Source organism: Leptonotus elevatus, chromosome 20, assembly GCF_054856555.1.
Source record: "Leptonotus elevatus isolate MCC_2025b chromosome 20, RoL_Lele_1.0, whole genome shotgun sequence".
Lineage (NCBI taxonomy): Eukaryota > Metazoa > Chordata > Actinopteri > Syngnathiformes > Syngnathidae > Leptonotus > Leptonotus elevatus.
Window position 1 is genome coordinate 3,081,080 of NC_141258.1, and position 19,811 is coordinate 3,100,890.

Genomic DNA, 19,811 nt, shown 5'->3' on the forward strand with positions numbered 1-19,811 from the left:
TTTATGGTTCATTTGAAATCAAAGTGTGATCTGTGTGTGTGTGTTTTTGGTGGTGTAAAACCGTTGTTCATTGTTATGTAAAATATGGTTGTGTCATTAGAATTTTATTTTTTTATTTTTATTATATTTTAATGTTTAGAGCAGGGATGAGCAAAGGTAGATAGGCAGATGGGATGTTTCATTTTGAAAATAGCCATTGTTGCTCATTCATTGTCAAATGTTATATTGTATTGTTGAATTGCATCGTGTTATATAATATAATACATAATGTATTTTATTATTGTATAATAACTGTTCTGTTATGTTTTTGGCAAAAATGTCAAAATCATCAGATTTCGGTTTGGGTTAATGCTGTTGTTTGGTTCCTCTCGAAGATTTGTTGTTTTCGCTGGAATCCAATGAGAGGAGCGGTTTTTCTGTGAACTACATTACCCATAAGTGTTCGAAACCAAATCGACGTTCGTTACGTAATGACGTCAGGAGCCGATCGGAAACGGCGGAAAACGAAGCGGGAAGGATAGGATCGCTTCGATGGTTGTCAATTCATTTTTGTAATTAGAGTTCTACTAAAAAAAAACCCGGACTGCCTCTTTGAAGCTAATACAGTTGAAAGAAAAAAGACACTTGTCAACAAAGAGGGCATTTTGTTTCGTGTTTAGCACTACTGTATGTATCTAAGCTAATGTGTGTAAATGTACATGAAAACAGTTGGGCGAGTTGTCTCCCGACTTTGGATAAGATCCCGCACGATTAAGTCCACGGGACTTTTGGAAGTGTTCCCCGCCAATGGCCGCCAAAGGTACGACATTTACAGTTAAAATGACCTTCGGCGAATATGCCAGCTTTAATGGCAGCACTTTACAACTTTGTTTGCCATTTGCTTGCATTTGCAGTTCGGGGAACCTGTTCGAATGTACTTTGAATGACAGCCATTGACTTGCCTAGACAGTTACACAATCGAACAACTATGATGTCTGAAAAGTGTTGCTTTGATGTCTAACTCGAATGGCCAATTTCTGCTTTCTAGATGGTTGGCAGCATCCTTACGTCAACATATTCAAACAGTTCCGACTTTCAGAGTGGCTCAAGGCATCCAAACAAGGATATGTGTCAATATACACGGTAACCATTGTGATGTATGACGTAAACTGCACTGCATCTGTCAAGGTTCAAACCCTTGCAGATAAAAGCTGAGACTAGTACACACTGACCACAAGTTTATGGTAGAATGGTGGACTAGTGATGATTAACATGTCTGCCCCACAGTTTTGAGTATTTTCTCTGTGCAGTTTGCATGTTCTGCTTGTGTTTTTAAAGTTTTCTCAAGGTACTCTTGCTGCCTACCAAAATTCCAAAAATAGGCATGTTAAATTCATGAATTCATTATTCACAAATCTGTTTAGAACTGTGGGGAAATTAGCTTGTTTGCAACATGGCCCAGGTTGAACTCTTATACTCCGCTGCCACCTGCTGGCCACTCTAAATTGTCCATAAGTGTGACTGGTTGTCTACGTGTACTCTGCAATGGGCTGGCATTGGCAATCAACTTTAGAAAATTGAAAGCATGAATAGTACAGTATTTTTTCTAGTTTTTAAATTTTTAAATATAGCATCCTTAGTTATGTTGTACCAATTTCTAATAGCAGCTACTACTTCCCATTTACCATACCCTTAGGACAAGATCCTCAACAGTACAGTGTATCGGATCAGGGGTTCTGAATCCGATGACGGTTGCATCAAGCTTCCTAAAAACCCGCACCGGTCTCTGGGTCTGACAGGCCGATATCTCTACGTCCTCTTCAAGCCCAAGCCAGGAAAACAATTTTTGATCGTCCTGGATGTCATAGCAGAGGTACTTTTGGCTGATGTTGCACACGTTTGACTCACCAGCTACTTGCAATGGTACCTTGATTTACGAGATTTACGAAGTCTCTTCCAAATGCAGATATTCCATGTTCCAAGTTAATTGACGAATTGTCTGCTTAAGCCCCTCCCTCTTTACGTGTTGTGACTCATAGGATGGCCGCGTGGTCCGCATATCCATCTCCAACACGTTCAAAGAGTTCAAATTCACGAACACGTCGCTGCGCTTCCCGTTCCAGTGCGGCCCTGAATTTGATTGGGTTGCTGAAACGACAGCCAGGTCTACACGACAACGTAAAAAACGCACCATGCGCGTTATTCTTACCTGTACAGCAATGTTGTCATCACCTACAGCGCTTTGACAGTTTTCGCTCCTGTGGTTAGGTTACAGACCTTCAGCACCCACTAAGGTCCGCTGGACCTGTTTGATGATGGATCTGCAGCGTACGCTCACCATCTACCTCAACAATCTCTACTACAGTCACCTTAAGAGCGTCAAGCTGTTCGCCTACATGACTGTTAAAAACTTGTTTACCAGTGACCTGCTGTTTAATCCTGGTGAGACTCCCAGCATCCTCATCATAGAAATTCATCAATGAATTATGTTATATTGAATGATTTACAATACAACTTAGGGCTGCTCGATTATTAAAATAAATAAATATTCATCACGATTATTTCAGTTATAATTGAAATCACGATTATTCAAACGATCTTAATAGAAAAATTAAATAAGTTTTAAATAAAATTCTTTGAAACACTAATTATAAAAGTTCCTTTTGGACCAAACAACATTTATAAAATTAATAATAATAATAAAAATAAAAATAAATTCAAGGACAAATGTATAGGTTCCTTGTATAAACAAGCATCGTGCATTGGAGTCGCATTGCTGTACACTAATAAATTGCCATAGAACTGTTGTAACATTTAAACGATTTCAATATTTATTTATTTTTTACGACTGGCAATTTTGTAATGGTGGAGTGTAATAATTGAAGTTGTAATTGAATTTTGATTAACTGCAACAGATATTACAGTTGTAGGGCTGTGCAATTAATCGAAATGTAATAAAAAAAAAAAAAACATGATTATGGCAATTTTGTGATCATCGAGTGTAATACAGTAATTGAAATCGCAATTGAATTTCGATTAATTGCACAGTCCCACAACAACTGTAATATTTGTTGCATTGAAGTAGCCCCATCGCATAAAAAAAAAAGTTAATGTTGATTAATTTTAGTGTATATAAGCAGTTGAGAAAATGGATAGAGTCCTTTGCATTACTGTACTGCAAACAATAACTTTTTTTCCCCTTTTTTTTTTAAACAAAAAATTAACTGTCTATTTCTCCGTAGCGAGGTTATAATACTAAGAATCAACCCAGGGTGCAAAGGCATATGCATACAGTCCCTCCAAAAGTGTTGGAGCAGCAAGGTCACTTCCTTTTGTTTAGTTTTTTTTTTTGTATACTGAAGACATTTGGGATTCAGATGAAAAGATGAACATGAGACAGAAGTTCATGACATGAGTCTGCATTCCAATTTTTTGATGTCACCTCTCTCATCTCCACGTCCAATCATCTCTCGCAACAGAGGTTTCGTACCACGAAGCAAAGCAAATGAGACTGCCCACTTCGGACGGCATTGGACACATGCCCAGAGACATGATGTTTCCTGTGCCCGAGGGACGCACCTGGCATAATTGCTACAATTACATCAGGTGACCTCTCCTTGGGGGGGGGATTTTAAAAGGTTGAATTTATCGTTTGTTCTCAACTTTTAGACAACAAACGATTTTTCAGATTTGAAATGAAATATTGAGACAGTTAAGCTAAAGTCAATAGCCTCTTTTATACTGTGATCTGTCAATAACCTCCGTCAGAGCTCTAAACGTTAATATCACAAAGATCAGAGACACAAGGCACATTGAAGCCCTCGTCTGCCTTCTACCAGGTTTCCGTTAGAAGAAGATCTGAAGTGCGGCATCATACGAAAAGGTCCTTTAAAGGTGGAAAAATGTGAGTTATCTCAAAGCGCTCGTATAAATGGATGCATTTCTTTTTTTGCCGATGACTCTCTGATATTTTTTCCAGCAAACTTGCCCAGCCTCATGGAAGAAGAATCCCAACTCCCCAGCCCCGAATTAGTAAGATCAACAAAAAATAGCCTGCTGCTTGTTGTGCAAACCGTCCAATCTGCTGCTCTCGCTTTGGCGTTAGGTGAGCGACATCCCCGAGCTGCCTGAAGTCGTCACTGAGGCGGTGGATGATCCTGAGCACGTATCGCCGTCCTCCAGTCGACACTCCACACCCCCCTCGGTTGTCAACGAGGAGGAAATAGAAGAGGAGGTGAAGCTTTGTAGAAAAGTGAAAAAATGTCATTGATATAATAGCCCTCACTTGAATCTTTTTTTTTTCTTTTCTTCTTCTTCTTGTCAGGTTGCTGACAGCTCTGAAGAGGCGCAGGTAAGATAAAATGCTTGGCAGAAAATTCCCATAAAAGGGCATCTCTGCATTCAGCCTTTCTTCTCTTGTCATAGAAGCTGTTGCCAGACCCGATTCTCAGGCTCAGGAGGATAATTGGTTTTGGAGGAGCCACCACCAAATGTGTAGGCTTATTTAGATCATTTCAACATCATGTATTTTTACAAATGTACACATTTTCTACCGATATAAACTAGGGGTGTCAGGCGATTAAAATTTGTAATCACAATTAATCGCATGACTTCAATAGTCAACTCAACGATTAATCACAACTTTGATATCTGTTCTAAATGTACAATAACATAAAAAAAAATCTAAGTTTTAATACTCTTGTTAACATAAAAGTGGGGAAACATGTTAAACTAATAGAAATATGGCTGCATCTTTTAGTCATTGATATAGTAATTTCATAAGAATTCATAAAATTTAGGTAAAAATAAAAAGGTGTACTGTAAAAAAATGAGTGTGATATTGATTTGTTGAAGTCATTTTTCTGCCACTAGATGGCATAATTGCAAGACGGTGGCGATGTTTATTTTCATATTAATAACTATCTTAATCTTTAACATGAAGTAACTTGTAACTCATCAAATACCATTAAAAATATGTACTGTGTTGTAAAAAACATGCGTGATATTGATGTGTTGAGGTCATTTTTCTGCCACTAGATGGCATAATTGCATTTGTAAGACATTGGTGACAGCTTCTTTTCATATTAAGAACTATCTAATCTTTAACATGAAGTAACTTCTGCACATTTTTAAAATAGTAAAATACAACCTGACCCCAGTCTCCACAAATATATGCATTATTATTAATTTTGACGTGGACCTGTCTGCTACGTTGCAGAAAAAAAAATAGTGGTTTTAAAGGAACTTCAAATGAACTCAAAATTAACGCACTAATTTTGACACCCCTAATATATATATATATATATATTTTTTTAAATGTCATTGGTGTGATTTTTATTTTAGGCCCTATGGACCATCTCAGGCGATTCCGTGGTTTATCCATGTCACGCCATTGTTGTCTCTATGAAAATAGACTCTAGCGAGCAGAGGTTCTTCATTGGCCACACGGACAAGGTAAAATGGCCTCCAACTCAGCCGCGACTAGTGAGGAAACGGAAATGTATTACTGCATTGCATGGCTGGATAATTTCAGTGTCGGAAACGTGCTTTTAAACCCTGCTCCCTTTTGATTCACATGATAACTTTGTGTTTGTATGTCAGGTGTCTGCACTGGCTTTTAACGGCAACACCACACTGCTGGCCTCTGCGCAAAGTGGCAATTACTGTGTGGTTCGAATATGGAACTACCTCAAAGGAAATTGTATGGCCATGTTCAGGATGCATGCTCATTCGGTAACCTCGCTAAGGTAATCAGAGGATAAAGAGAGAGTTCTCTTATGCGCACAGTAGAGGCTAGCACTTTGCAAACTATAATTATGTACTCGTCTTTTCAAAGCTTCTCGTACAGTGGCAGCATTCTTTGTGGCGTGGGGAAAGACAGCCGCGGCAAAACGGCAAGTACTTCCGATGCCTAATCATAACCCACTATGTACTGTTTTAAAAGCTGCAAGTTATAATTTCAAACCAAATGCCGTGATTGCTTTCCTTTTCGCTCAGTGCATGCAGTTGACTGATCTTTGTTATTATGTGTAATAGTTGGTGGTTGTCTGGAACACGGCCAATGTCGGCAACGGCGGAGAAGTGAGCATGTTTGCCAAGACAAAACTGGATGTGGACATTAAAAGCATGAAATGTGCAAACTTTGATGAGACAAGGTACGCTCCCGTCTTCTTTGATTGTTAGCTTCATTAACTCATTTGCTTCCAAAAACGTATAAATGCGTGCTATTTAAAATGTTTTAAGTGTCCCAAAGACGTGTTTATACGTTGTTTATGGGGGGGTTAATGCGAGAGCATACAGAAAGCTTTGATGCAGCCTCTGAACTGCAGAGAACGGGTGAAGCAATGGTAGTACTTACAAAAAATGGCCAGCAGGTGGCAGCGGAGTATAAGAGACCAACCTGGGCCATGTTGCAAACACGCTAATTTCCCCACAGTTCTAAACAGATTTGTGAATAATGATATTCTAATGATAATTGCTGCAAAACAGATAGAAATATACTTTTTTTTTCCTGATGGAAAGAGGAAACTCTTCTTTTTTTTGGTAAGTTCCATGTTTTTATAGCAATAGAACACAATATTCTGTGGGCCTTGCAAAATCTGTCAAAATCCAGTAAAACAGCCGGGAGCGAAGGGGATTGCTTCAGTGAAAATGGCTGGGAGTGAACCAAGTCAAAAAAAAAATTTTTTTTGTGGGCAATTACATGTTCTATGCAGCACCCCGGTCTAAATATGCTATACTGTTTAATATTGCATTATTAATATGAGTTAAGCAGCAAAATCCATCCGTTTTTATCAATCTCAGTGGGCGGCCATTTTGCCACTTGCTGTCGACTGCTGATGAGAATCAATGTTGCTCAGGTCTCATGTAACAACCAATCACAGAAAACAGGTGAGCTGTGATTGGTCGTTGCCTGAGCCCTGAGCAACTGTGATGTCATCTTCGGTCGATAGCAAGTGGTAAAATGGCCGCCCCCTGAGATGGATAAAAGCAGCTGGATTTTGCTTCATACCCCCTTTTAAAAACAAACAAACAGACTCTTATTCCACAAATCAATCAAAATGTCACGTTTTTCACAAAATGTTCAAGTTTGACTTCCACTTTAAAATGTGTGTAAGTGTTTTGCTGTTCCCTTACACTAACTGAAGAATGTGTTTTTCTTGATTTTTGGTTTTTCGAACCGCTCTCGGCCCACTCAGGCTGGTGTCGTGTGGTCATGACAGCATTCGTCTGTGGCGGGTACGCCAAGGCACACTGCGCTCATGCCCAATCAACCTCGGTGAATATCGCCCATTGGACTTCACCGATGTGGCCTTTGAGGAGGGGGACTCACCCGGACAGCATATTGATGATAGGCTGCTGTGAGTGATCAATCTGAATCGCTTTATCTATGAAAGTGTGTGAATTTAGCAAGGATCTGGCTTCATAGTTCACGATGGGTTTTTTTTTCCCCCTGCAGGTTTGCAAGCTGCAGGAGTGGCCACATCTTTGAGATTGACTACACCAGGGTCGTCATTCGAAATGTCAGATGGTTGTTTCCAGTGCAGCAGGAGCAGCAGGAGAAGTGGACCCTCAACAAAGGTGGGTTTCCTGAGGTGCACTGCTTGCACTAACCAAGGCTGAGAAGAAAATGGGGGGTGGTTATTGACAAAAGCGCAGTCAGAGGATGCAGAAGTAGCAACAAAAAAAAAGCGTCAGTTCAGTTCCCGCTAAGATACAAACAGGAGCAAAATCATAATTACATTTTTCTCTGGGTGACAAAAAAAACAGCCCAGTGGAGTCAATGATTAATAAAACCATTAATCAATTATTTTGTATATCTCTTTTTCCCATAAATTGTTAAGAAAATAGAATTTTAAAGGGAAATGTAAGAAAATACTTTTAACTTGTTTTGAATAATGTCATTGCTTTTTCTGTATGCCAAAGAGGAAAAATCGTTTAACTCAGGAAATTAGATTTTTGTGAGAAAAATACAAAATTGTATCGTAAGACCATATCGCCCAGCCTCAGTTGGAAGGAAGGAAGGTTTTTTTTTCTTTTCTTTTTTAATTGCTGAAAATGTGTGCTTTTCCCAGATCCAGGTATCGCCATCAACAGCCTCAGCGTGCGCTCCTCTTTCTGCGCCACGGGCTCCGAAGATGGCTTCCTGCGGCTGTGGCCTCTGGATTTTTCTGCCGTCTTCCTTGAAGCTGGTAGGCACGACGCAGTGCACCATAATGTCATCTTTAAAGCTTGAATGCACAACCAATGAGCTGGAAGTAAAGACATTGTTATCACATGAACGAATTCAGACATTTCAGACGCACATCTGCCTCGCCAGTTCTCCTTTCTCACCTCATTTTCAAGCGAGAAAGTCGACAAGAGTTAAAATTTTTCAACCCAATTGCTTTCTAGAACACGAGGGTCCCGTGAGCCTGGTATCCGTGTCGTCAGACAGCATGCGCGTCCTGACTGCCACCTTTACTGGTAACCTGGGTTTCCTCGATGTGAGCAGTCGGGGTTACAGCACGCTGATGAGGTCGCACACGGGCGCCGTGCTTGGCTTCAGCGTGGATGGGATCCGTCGGCATCTCACAACAGCCTCTGCCGACGGCTCCGTGCGCATTTGGTCGATGGACTCCTTGCAGCAGGTCAATATTTGGCATGTGGATGAAATCCAAATATTTATTTCTAGAAAAAGTGATCAGCATTTTACTTTGATTTGAGAGCTTAGTTCCACGACGACTTGTTGTTCACAGCTGTACGACTTTGTGTCGGAAGATAAGCCGTGTTCGGTTGCCTTTCACCCCAGCGAGCAGATCTTCTCTTGTGGCTTCAGCTCAGGCATCGTCAGAGTCTTCGATATCTCCTGTGGCAAGCTGTTGGCTGAGCACAAGTATGTGTGGAAAATGTGCCAATGCGCCAATTCAACTATAGTTCCTAGAATAGATTGTTAGAGCTGCCAAAATTAATCGATTCATCGACAGTCAATTATCAAATTCATCGATAACTATTTTAACGCATTCAAACCCAAAAATTTATAAATACGTTTTTAATACATTGTCCTTCACTCCCAAAAACGTATTTATAAGTTTGTAATGTTTTTTTAATGCTCTAGCATACAAAAGGCTTTGATGCAGCTTCTGACCTGAAGAGGTCGCTTAAAGCAATGGCATTTATTACAAAAAAACGGCCAACAGGTGGCAGCAAAGTATAAGAGATCAGCCAGGGCCATTTTGCAACAAGCTCTTTTTCCCAGTATTTTCAACAGGTTTATAAATAATGATGAAACTTAGCTATATTCTATTGCTAATTGCTGCAGAACGGAAACAGATGAATATACTCTAATCTTTTTTTTGGTAGGTTCCATGTTTTTATAGCAATAGAACACAATATTCTGTGGGTCTTGCAAAATCTGTCAAAATCCAGTAAAACAGCTGGGAGCAAAGGAGATTACTTCAGTGAAAATGGCTGGGAGTGAATGAGTTAATAATCAAGTAATTGTTTGGATTCATTTTTTTAAATTTAAAATTGTCCAAATAATCAGATTTCAACATATCAACAGTAATTGTCCACATATTTCTGTAGTCCTTCATGAAAGAAGACTGATTATATTCTGTGTTTAATCCAAATATTACAATTATAAACATCTGTTTTTATTTTGGAATCAATGACTTGAACCGGTAACATACTTTTTTGATCACTATATGAATACAAAGGACGGAATAAACACCAGTCACTGGTTAATAAACAATAATCAGGGGAAAAAATGCTTTTGTAATTGATTTGAATGCAAAATTAAAATGTATCCGATTAATTGATTGAATAAATTGAATTGATTCTATAAAAATATTCTAGAATAGATTATGAGAGACTATAACTTTATTTGTCCAGCCCCAACTTCAGTTTGGTGATAGTAATTTACCTTGATCTTAAATATGGAGCATGGGTTTTGCTGTTCTATTTCATTTAATAGCATTTCAACACAAATATCACAATAATGAGCGTGATTGTGTTTCGACTGCATATTTGTCTCCATCCCAATGTGGTAGTCATCACAGAGGGGAAGTGGTGGGTCTTGCCTTCTCTCCCGACGGCGACTGCATGTACAGCGCCGCCTCCGAGGGCTCTCTGGCACTCTACAACTCCTGCGACAATGACAGCCACGTCATCCGAGTTGTCTGTGCGTACACACGTTCACCTGGGCCACATCATCATACGGTCACTGTCAACTCGACAGCTAATTGAAATATGACATCCCTGGTACAACAGATTCATTTCTTGACTGCCTGATGGTCTAGGTGGTGTGGTTGCCCGAGGCACTGGTCGTGCTCCTGATGCTCTTGCAGTGAGCAGTGACAGCCACTGTCTGGCTTTTGTTGGGCCCTCTGAGTACACCATTACTATTGCTGATGCATTGTCTCTCGAAGAGGTACCTTTTTGTCTCCCATCTGTGCAGAAATGCCACACTGATGTATCTTTAAGGGGAAGTCAACCCCCCCCCCCCCCCACCCCAATTTTTTTTTTACATCAACTCATTCACTGCCATTGACGGCTATAGACGTCAAACATTCATTTGAACTATTTTTATTAGTTTCACATTTTATTGAGTGTGACGATCTAGAATTTGTTATTGTACATTTAGAACGGATATAAAATTTTTGATTAATCGTAAGTTAACTATTGAAGTCATGCGATTAATTACAATTTTAAAAAAGTATCGTCTGACGCCCTTAATTTTTAATAATCTTTTTTCTTTTATCTTTAAAAAAAAAGAAAAGAAAAGATTATTAAAAATTAGGTGCATCAAGCGATTAATTTTTTTAAATTGTAATTAATCGCATGACTTCCCTAGTTAACTCAAGATTAATCACACATTTTATATCTGTTCTAAATTTACAATAATTTTTTTTTCTAGGTTTTCATACTCTAGTTAACAAAAGTGGGAAAAAAATGTGAAACTAATAGAAATAATTCAAATTAATTTTTGACGTCTATAGCCGTCAATGGCAGTGAATGAGTTAATATGTCCTATGCAGCCACACTAGTCTAAATATGGTATTGTGGTTAATATTGCGTTATGCAGCAAAATCCAGCCGTTTTGATCCATCTCAGGGCAGCCATTTTGTCATTTGCTGTTGACTGAAGATGACAACAATGTTGCTCAGGTCTCAGGTAACAACCAATCATAGCGCAGCTTCAGAAAACAAGTGAGCTGTGATTGGTCGTCGCCTGAGCCCTGAGCAACATTGATGTCATCTTCAGTCGACAGCAAGTGGCAAAATGGCCGCCCCCTGAGATGGATAAAAACGGCTGGATTTTGCTTCTTAACCAAAAATTAATATTAATCAGAATGTCACGTTTTGAGGTCACATATTATTGTCAAGATATGTTTAAGGTTGACTTCCACTTTAACTTCATTTTATATACCTGTAGAATAAAGCACTGTTTAGCAAAATAATGCCACCAGGCTCCTAAGGCACGCACACTAGAAGAAGCATCACATTGTCCACTGAATTGAAGCAAAAAAAAAAAAAAGTAGCTTAAGAGGTTTAATTTCTTTACGTTGAATGTATGTTTTTTAGAGTACAATATTAAGCAAATTATTTTCATCTCAGGGCACCACTGTATCCTTATTTTCCCTCCTTCAGTCACTCCGCCTCGACGTGAGTATTTTGGATTCGGAGAGCCACTTCCTGGATTCTGCGCTGAAGGTCTGCTTCTCCTCAGCCTCCCCTGAGCATTTGTTGGTAGCGACATCCGCTAACAAAATCCTCTGGGTCAACACCAAGACGGGTAGTCTGCTCCGGCAGGTAGAGTATTGTAGCGTTTTCTGTTTTGTCCATCCCCCCCCAGACTAAGCTGACTAAATGAGATTTACTTCAGACTGCTTTTTTTTTTGTGCAACAGGTGTCCAAGGTGCACAAGCACTGGTGTTCCTCTCTGGCTGTGAGCGAAGACCGACGTTTTTTGGTCACGGCGGGACATAATGCAGTCAAAGTGTGGGATTATAACATGCAGCTGACTACGAACTCGCAGGTACACAGAAATTTTAATTATTAACGTATTTTTACCTTTTTGGGCGCAACTGGGTTCAATTGAAGAGGTACTCTGATATTTCATGTTAATAGTAGCAGTCTTTGCCAGACATTATTTTACATTAGAAAAATCTCACAGCACAATACCAAATGGAAAAAAAAAAGTGCATACAGAAACTGATGATCTCATCTCAATTTCCTCACTTGCTCAGTGGTAAATCTGGGCATGCCATTTTCATCACTTTAAATTAGTCAATAATTGAAAAAAAAAAAAAACATTCACACATGGACTAATATTATAAATTTGTGCAAAAATCTGAAATTTACCAAATTGTAACATAGGAGCTTTTGGCCGACACTAGTAAATAATAAAAAAAGAATTTTGGGAATTTAAGTAAAATAATTTCTCACATCACTCTAGTTTGTCAATCCCTGGTCTAAAGTACTCTACTGTATATAGTGTAGTAACTCAAGCATGTATTTTGTGTCCCAGATGTTTATAGGTCATAGTCAGCCCATCAACCAGGTGAGCTTCACCCCTGGACAGCAAGGTGTGGTCTCAGTGGGGGACGCCATTTTCCTTTGGGACTTCCTGGCACAGCCAGTTGACTTGCTACGTACCGTCCGGTACTAATCACTTTTAAAAAACGTAGTACTTTTGAATGAAAATGTGTGTCTCTTAATTTTTCCTTGATGCTTTGTTTCTGCCCACAGTTTATCATCGCGATTTGCAATCACCTCAGGTACAATAACCTCAGCAATCGACTACTGCTGCACACGATCTGATTGGCTGTTTTAAATGACAGCTGTGGATGAGATGCCTCGTGAAAGGGCACCCCGACCCTTGTCTCCTCCACCGCCACTGGATGTGAGCGCCATGGACCCCACCGAAGTCGAGCTGGACGGTAATAATAAAATAAAATAAAAGATTAGAAACATGTCTGAGTCTGACAATTAGAACTAAGATCTATTGGGCACTGATTAATGTGAAGGATTACCATAATAAAGTTGTCGATTTTTCACTAACAACTTTTCTGCTGAGGAAAATTGACTTTCATTTTCAATGATATCAATCCAATTTGGAGCAATTTGTAAATAATTGCCAATATTGATTTGTGCCTCCAGGCTTCATTTCTAAATCCAGAACTACGAAATCAAAGCCAATGTTGGGACCGTAAGAGATTAATGATGATTCAGGGGTGCCTTGAAAGCAGTGACAAGCTTCGAGCAGCTTGTTGCCTAGCAACCGATTTATAGGCACTGCCTGTATTTAAACTATATTTGGCTTTTCTGTCGAGAACCGTGACGGGGTTGAATTTTGTAGCTTTATTCTGTGTCTTTTGAGACTTTAGCGATGCCGTCTCAACTCCATTTGTTGCAGTCACAGCCACTGGTTCAGAGCCCGGTTTTCACCACAAGCCTGCCACATCCTTCTTGAAAATCACAGAAGTAGACGATACCATCAGAAGGAGTATCAATCTTCAAAACAATGGTGAGTCCCCAACTTCACTGGCACATTAGTAATAAAACATGCATATATTTGTTGCGTAATCTTTGCCATTTTGTAGATTTTAATGAGAAGCGCGTGCGTCCAGATTGTTATAGACACTTCATACCACGATTTAAGAATTCCACACTTGATGAGGTAAACATGTCATTCCGACATACAAAAACATGTCATATGTTTTTTTTTTTTGTTTTTTTTTTGACCAGTCAGAATATTTTCTTTTATCCAGACTGCTGTGATTGCTCAGCCAGGGGAAGCAGGCATGACACTGAAGGCAGTAATTGGTTACAATGGCAACGGTCGTGACAACTTGGTTTGGAGCCCTGACCAAGGTCATTCTCATATACTGCATAATAAAAGCATTACTGTAAATTCAGTACAAATGAGATGAAAAGTGAACAAGTGTACTGTAGCTCCTCTTCACGCAGGAGACATTTGGTAATTTTTTATTTTTTTGTCATCACAGGTTTATTTGCATACTCCTGCGGTGGTGTGGTGGTGGTGGAGAATGTCAACTCAGGGCGTCAGAGACATTTGCAGGGCCACAGGGAAGAGATCTCTTGTCTTGCTATCTCAAATGACGCTCAGGTATGAGTTTTGATATTACTGAAAAATAGTATTGGACAATGTGAGCTGTACCACAGATTATTGGGGGGAAAAAATTCCCCACAGAAAAAAAGAAGAAGATTTTTCCACTTTCGGGCTTCTATTCAAACTGAGGTCCATGTGATGCGAGATATACAATATATTGATTTGTTCCATATCAAAGTATCACCACAGAAGAGAAAGTGAACCAAAGGGCCATTTCATGATTTTCTCAGCAGGCGTGTAACAGGCGGCGCATTTTGGAGCTGTTTTCTATTTTTAAGCCTAATCACGGAGTGGAGCAGCAGGTGCCTCCCAGAACGCACTCTGTCTCCAATTATCTGGACAAGAAAAGCCCTATAGGGCAGGAAGGCTACTATATTTACCTCAATTTCACCAGGAGAAACAGACTCTCTTACTTTGCTATGAAACCAATTTTTGTCACTAGCCACGTTTTAGAGTGCCGTTAATAACTTGAAAGCGCATATTATTACATATAAACTACAAATTGATGAGAAAATATTAGGGGTGGGAATCTTTGAATGTCTCACAATTCGATTCCGTTTTTTGGGTGCGCGATTCGATTCAGAATCGATTTTTGGTTAGGAAAGATTTTTTATTCAAATTGATGTGATTGACAATGATTTTTGCTTCAATTTATAGATGTTCAAGGAATCGTAATGATCTACTCCAGTCTGACTCGCTAATGCTAATTAGTGCTCTACTCGCGGCACTTTTATCACTCAAAAAAACGGCTCCACGCTGAACCCCCCCCCCACCCCACCCCCCACAACTTTTATTGGAATAACTTGATCGTGACTTTTTCCTTCTACTCTCTAATTTGGCTACAACTTAACAGTGTATCTCAGACCGTGTGGAACCACAGTGCCCCTAAGTGGCCAAATTGGGTACAACATGAACAGCGCTCCCAATAAAGGCACAAAGGGAAGACAGTATAACATTTAAATAAAATTAATTTTGGGGCATTTAAAATCGATTCTGAATCGTACTAAATGAGAATTGTGATTCTTATGAGAATCTATTTTTTGGGGCACACCCCTAGAAAATATATATATTTTCAACTATTATTGACCTGCGTTACCATTGAACTATTGTTACTATTGGTAACTATTACCCGTGTTATCATTTCTCCAGATAATGGCCTCTGCTGCGAGTAAAAGTGCCAACAAGAGCCTCATTTGCATTTGGGCCGTCCAGAGTGGCGCTTGTCTGAATACCATTTCCTACCACAGAGGGGCAGTGCAGAGTCTCGCTTTCTCCAAAAATGATCGATTCTTGCTCTCCATAGGTTAGTGGGGTAAAGAGGACCAAAAAAACATGTAACTCCAATTGATGATTTCTTATGACTCAAGCCCAATTCGCTTCTATTCCCCCACCATATTAGGAGACTTCTCAGACCCGGCAGTGGCTGTGTGGAGCAGCTCGACCTTCCAGATGCTCTCCAGTGAGAGTGGTTTGGGAGCGATCCACGACGCAGCCTTCAGCCCCTTTGTGGCCGCCCAGCTGGCCTGTGTAGGCAGCCAAGGTGTTTACTTCGGCCTCTTCAACAGTCATGAGGATGATGGTGACCTCAAAGTAAGCGCCTGCAAGGATCCTTGCTTTGAATCCATTACAGTTGATGTTCTTTGATAAATTTTTTTTAAAAAAACCCCCAAAAAAAAACGACTTACTTACTTTATCCGTGGCCATGCTTTTAGCTTCAGAGAGCGAGGGCACCAGTCGAGGTGGGTGATGTGGAGCTGACAGCTCTGTGCTACCATTCGGAGTCGTTGCTATTCACCGCCACCAACAGAGGACACCTTTGCGTTTGGGACATCAAGACACAGAGCTGCTTCATGACATGGGAGGCTGATGAGGGAGAGATTGGTAAATATTTGCTGTTTGTTTGTTGAAGAAAAATGCACTAAGCTATCACTGTCTTACAAATGCAATTATGCCATCTCGTGGCAGAAATATGACCAACACAAATCAATATCACATTAATTTTTTTACAATACAGTACTACATATTTTTAACTCATTCACTGCCATCGACAGCTATAGACGTCAAAAATTCATTTTAACTATTTCTATGTTTAAATTTTTTTTCCCACTTTGTTAACAAGAGTATGAAAACCTAGATTTTTTTTATTGTATATTTAGAACAGATATAAAATCGTGAGTTAACTAGTAAAGTCATGTGACAAATTTTTATCGCCTGACACCCCTCATTTTTAATAATCTTTTCTTTTTTAAATCTTAAAAAAAAAATGAAGAAAAGATTATTAAAAATTAGGGGTGTCAGGTGATTACATTTTTAAATTGTAATTAATCCTATGACTTTAATAGTTAACTCACGATTAAAAAAAAAAGATTATTAAAAATTAGGGGTGTCAGGTGATTACATTTTTAAATTGTAATTAATCCTATGACTTTAATAGTTAACTCACGATTAAAAAAAAAAGATTATTAAAAATTAGGGGCGTCAGGTGATTATTTTTTTTTATTGTAATTAATCTCATGACTTTAATAGTTAACTCACGGTTTAAAAAAAATATTATTAAAAATTAGGGGCGTCAGGTGATAAAAAAATTAAATTGTAAATAATCGCATGACATCACTAGTTAACTCACGATTAATAACAAATTTTATATCTGTTCTAAATGTGCAATACATTTTTTTCAAGGTTTTCATACTCTTGTTAACAAAAGTGGATTTTTTTTTAACTAATAGAAATAGTTGAAATAAATGTTTGACGTCTATAGGCGTCAATGGCAGTGAACGAGTTAATTTTAACTCAATTTTATGAATTATTATGAAATTACTGTATCAATGACTAAAAGATGCAACCATATTACTATGAGTCTAACATTTTTGTCCACTTTTATGTTATGAGTATGAAAAGGTACATTTTATTGTACACTTAGAACAGATGTCAAATGTGTGATTAATCGTGAGTTAACTATGTCATGCGATTAATTACGATTAATAATTTTAATCGCCTGACACCCCTACTTGCTAATAAAGGCGATTCATTTGTGAAGCTTTGCTGCACCGACAGAGCCACCTGACACGTTTGTTATGATATTTGATTAGGTTTTTTTTTTTCCTTCTTTTTGCTGAAGGTGTGTTGCTGTGTCGAGGGAACACGCTGTTGACAGGCAGCAACACCCACTGGCTGCGACTGTGGGAGGTAGAAGCTGTGCGGCGCATGAAGCCTCAGGGCAAGGCGTCCAGAAAAGATGGGTTTGTTGATGCGAACCTTTCATCGACTGAACATTATTCAGATCCTATTATTTTGCTGGCTCACCTCGCCAGCCAGTCGCAAGGCTCGTATAGACAAACAAAAAGAATGTATTCACACTCACGTACATACTAGTAGACAAATCAGAGTTTGAAATTGAAGTATTATTTGGAGGTGGGGGGGCAAAGTGAGAGAGGATATAATTATTATTTCATGAGTTTAGTAACATAACGGGTAGAAAACCCATCCGCAATATAATGGTTGTCATGGTGTGCTGTAACCAGGTGCACATTAATAGGATGAGTGGAATTCATTTAAAAAAAGGTTTCAATGTACCTTTTGTCCATGTATACCTGTAAAAGAGACATTATGATCCAGACTGAAGTGTTGTGTTAGAAATACTGCTGGTTAGTACACGGTAGATGAACTCAATGGCATTCTATTGAAGGGGGATAATTAATTAATCATAAAGGATCTGAATGTTAATGATAATCATATGTTGCCCAATGCCACCCTGTGATTTGACAAAGGCATTTTGACATTTAAATAAAAACATTGTCATAATAATTTCCGAGCAGTTGTATGTTAAATCTAAATAACCATGTTTTACCCTTTAACTTTCATTGATTTCACAAAGACGCAATCAAAAGGCAAAACATTCTGTTCACGTGTGTTTGGTAGCCACTCGCCATATTGATCTCATTGTCTTTGGTCATCCCGCAGCAGGGCGTCGGTGGTGCTAAAGCAGGAGATAATGCTGGATGGCACCACAGTCAGCGCTGCCTTTGACAACACAATGGACATGGGCATTGTGGGCACCACCACGGGAACCTTGTGGTACATCGACTGGTTGGACAACAGCAGCATCCGGCTGGTCAGCGGCCACAACAATAAGGTAACAATGTCAGATGTGGCAAATCACAAAAGCACGTAGTCAAAAGGGCCCGAGCGATAATGGAGCTTTTTTAGGCTGATTCCGATTAGTTGTAATAGATTATATACTAATATATATGTATTGTTTGTATTTTTACAACAGAGAGAAAAATCTGCAGTTTTTGCTTTATTTTTATTGATTTATTTTTATTGATTGTCGTTATCTTTGTCTCGTGTTAACTCATTCACTTCCACTTCCATAGACGTCAAAAATTCATTTAAACTGTTTCTATTAGTTTAAATTTTTTTTACCCCTTCTGTTAACAAGAGTATTTATATCGATTTTTTTAATTGTATTAGAACAGATATAAAATCTGTGATTAATCGTGAGTTAACTAGTAAAGTCATGCGATTAATTACGATTAAAAATTGTAATCGACCGACGCCCCTCATTTGTATTAATCTTTTCCTTATATATGTATATATATATATATATAAAAGATTAATTAAAAATTTAAAAAATACGTATTTAAAAAAAGAAGAAAAGATTATTAAAAATTAGGGGCATCAGGCAATTAACATTTGTAATCGTACTTAATCGCAAGACTTCACTAGTTAACTCACGATTAATCACAAATTTGTTATCTGTTCTAAATGTACAAAAAAATAATCCAGGTTTTCATACTCTTGTTAACAAAAATGGAAAAATATGTTAAACTAATAAGAAATAGTTCAAATGTATTTGTGACGTCTATGGCAGTGATTAATAGGTACATTTGTAAATTGTGAGCCAGGATTATGCACGGGATTACTGTACTGGTTTTCCCCTTTGTTAGTTTTTATTTTGTTTTATTTTTTTATAAATGGATGTTGAAATGGAATAACAATACTGTACTCCTATGAGTGCCCGAAGACCCGCCTACATTACATCTCCTCACCTTGTCTTACTGCAGAGTTAATTTAGTAGAAGCAGGCCAATCACACCTTCACATGGCAGCTCTGGGTGTGTTGGGGTCCTTGAAGCGAAAAATCGAAGCGGAACAGCAGGGAAGGCTGTCATTAATTTGACTCTATAATTATCACCTGATTTGAGTGCTATACTTACAACACTTGATATAAAATAAACTTGGCAGAATTGTTATTGAATGATAGAGCGTTGTGTTTTGGTAAAATGAATCAGCTTGTGATTATGATTATAATCTTAATAAACAAAATCAAAGAATCCAATTCAAAAAATTACATTTAAAAGAAGGACTAAATCAATCTTATTAGAGAAATATGAACGAGATTAAGTTTGAACATTATGCCATTGCCAATTTTGTTGTCACGAATGTCCGAAATCTTTTGTAAACCCAGTACAGATGTGACTCGGAGACTAGCTGTCACAATTTCATTTTATTTATTTATTTAAAATGTTGCTGTTGTTGTTTTAAATGACTTTAACTTGTAAATGAACTCTGGAGAAATGCGGCAGATACAATAAGACTTGTCTTCTTTCTGCTCGTTTTCATTCAAAGATGAAGAATTTCGTTTGTCTTTTTTTTTTTTTTTTTTTTTTTTTTTTTACAAATGAATGAAATAAATGATTGAAATGAAAAACAAAATGT

At 38.4% G+C, this 19,811-nt stretch overlaps 1 protein-coding gene across 1 annotated transcript in view; it reads left to right on the top strand.

Moving 5' to 3' along the window:
* The first annotated feature begins 464 nt into the window (after positions 1-464).
* The window catches only part of wdr90 (WD repeat domain 90), a 23,889-nt gene continuing 4,542 nt past the window's right edge, over positions 465-19,811 (top strand). The window contains exons 1-36 of the mRNA XM_086065087.1: positions 465-799; positions 1,028-1,122; positions 1,676-1,852; positions 2,019-2,157; positions 2,248-2,421; positions 3,459-3,585; positions 3,819-3,883; positions 3,959-4,011; positions 4,085-4,213; positions 4,304-4,330; positions 4,405-4,473; positions 5,323-5,433; positions 5,581-5,726; positions 5,816-5,873; positions 6,016-6,134; positions 7,179-7,340; positions 7,439-7,560; positions 8,055-8,171; positions 8,374-8,609; positions 8,718-8,854; positions 10,011-10,141; positions 10,260-10,390; positions 11,610-11,771; positions 11,869-11,997; positions 12,490-12,623; positions 12,711-12,739; positions 12,803-12,901; positions 13,378-13,488; positions 13,565-13,641; positions 13,733-13,835; positions 13,970-14,091; positions 15,244-15,397; positions 15,494-15,684; positions 15,807-15,975; positions 17,213-17,333; positions 18,055-18,226. Coding sequence (XP_085921213.1) covers positions 787-799; positions 1,028-1,122; positions 1,676-1,852; positions 2,019-2,157; positions 2,248-2,421; positions 3,459-3,585; positions 3,819-3,883; positions 3,959-4,011; positions 4,085-4,213; positions 4,304-4,330; positions 4,405-4,473; positions 5,323-5,433; positions 5,581-5,726; positions 5,816-5,873; positions 6,016-6,134; positions 7,179-7,340; positions 7,439-7,560; positions 8,055-8,171; positions 8,374-8,609; positions 8,718-8,854; positions 10,011-10,141; positions 10,260-10,390; positions 11,610-11,771; positions 11,869-11,997; positions 12,490-12,623; positions 12,711-12,739; positions 12,803-12,901; positions 13,378-13,488; positions 13,565-13,641; positions 13,733-13,835; positions 13,970-14,091; positions 15,244-15,397; positions 15,494-15,684; positions 15,807-15,975; positions 17,213-17,333; positions 18,055-18,226 — 4,311 coding nt within the window. The 5' untranslated portion in view covers positions 465-786. The remainder of the gene's footprint in view (positions 800-1,027; positions 1,123-1,675; positions 1,853-2,018; positions 2,158-2,247; positions 2,422-3,458; positions 3,586-3,818; positions 3,884-3,958; positions 4,012-4,084; positions 4,214-4,303; positions 4,331-4,404; positions 4,474-5,322; positions 5,434-5,580; positions 5,727-5,815; positions 5,874-6,015; positions 6,135-7,178; positions 7,341-7,438; positions 7,561-8,054; positions 8,172-8,373; positions 8,610-8,717; positions 8,855-10,010; positions 10,142-10,259; positions 10,391-11,609; positions 11,772-11,868; positions 11,998-12,489; positions 12,624-12,710; positions 12,740-12,802; positions 12,902-13,377; positions 13,489-13,564; positions 13,642-13,732; positions 13,836-13,969; positions 14,092-15,243; positions 15,398-15,493; positions 15,685-15,806; positions 15,976-17,212; positions 17,334-18,054; positions 18,227-19,811) is intronic.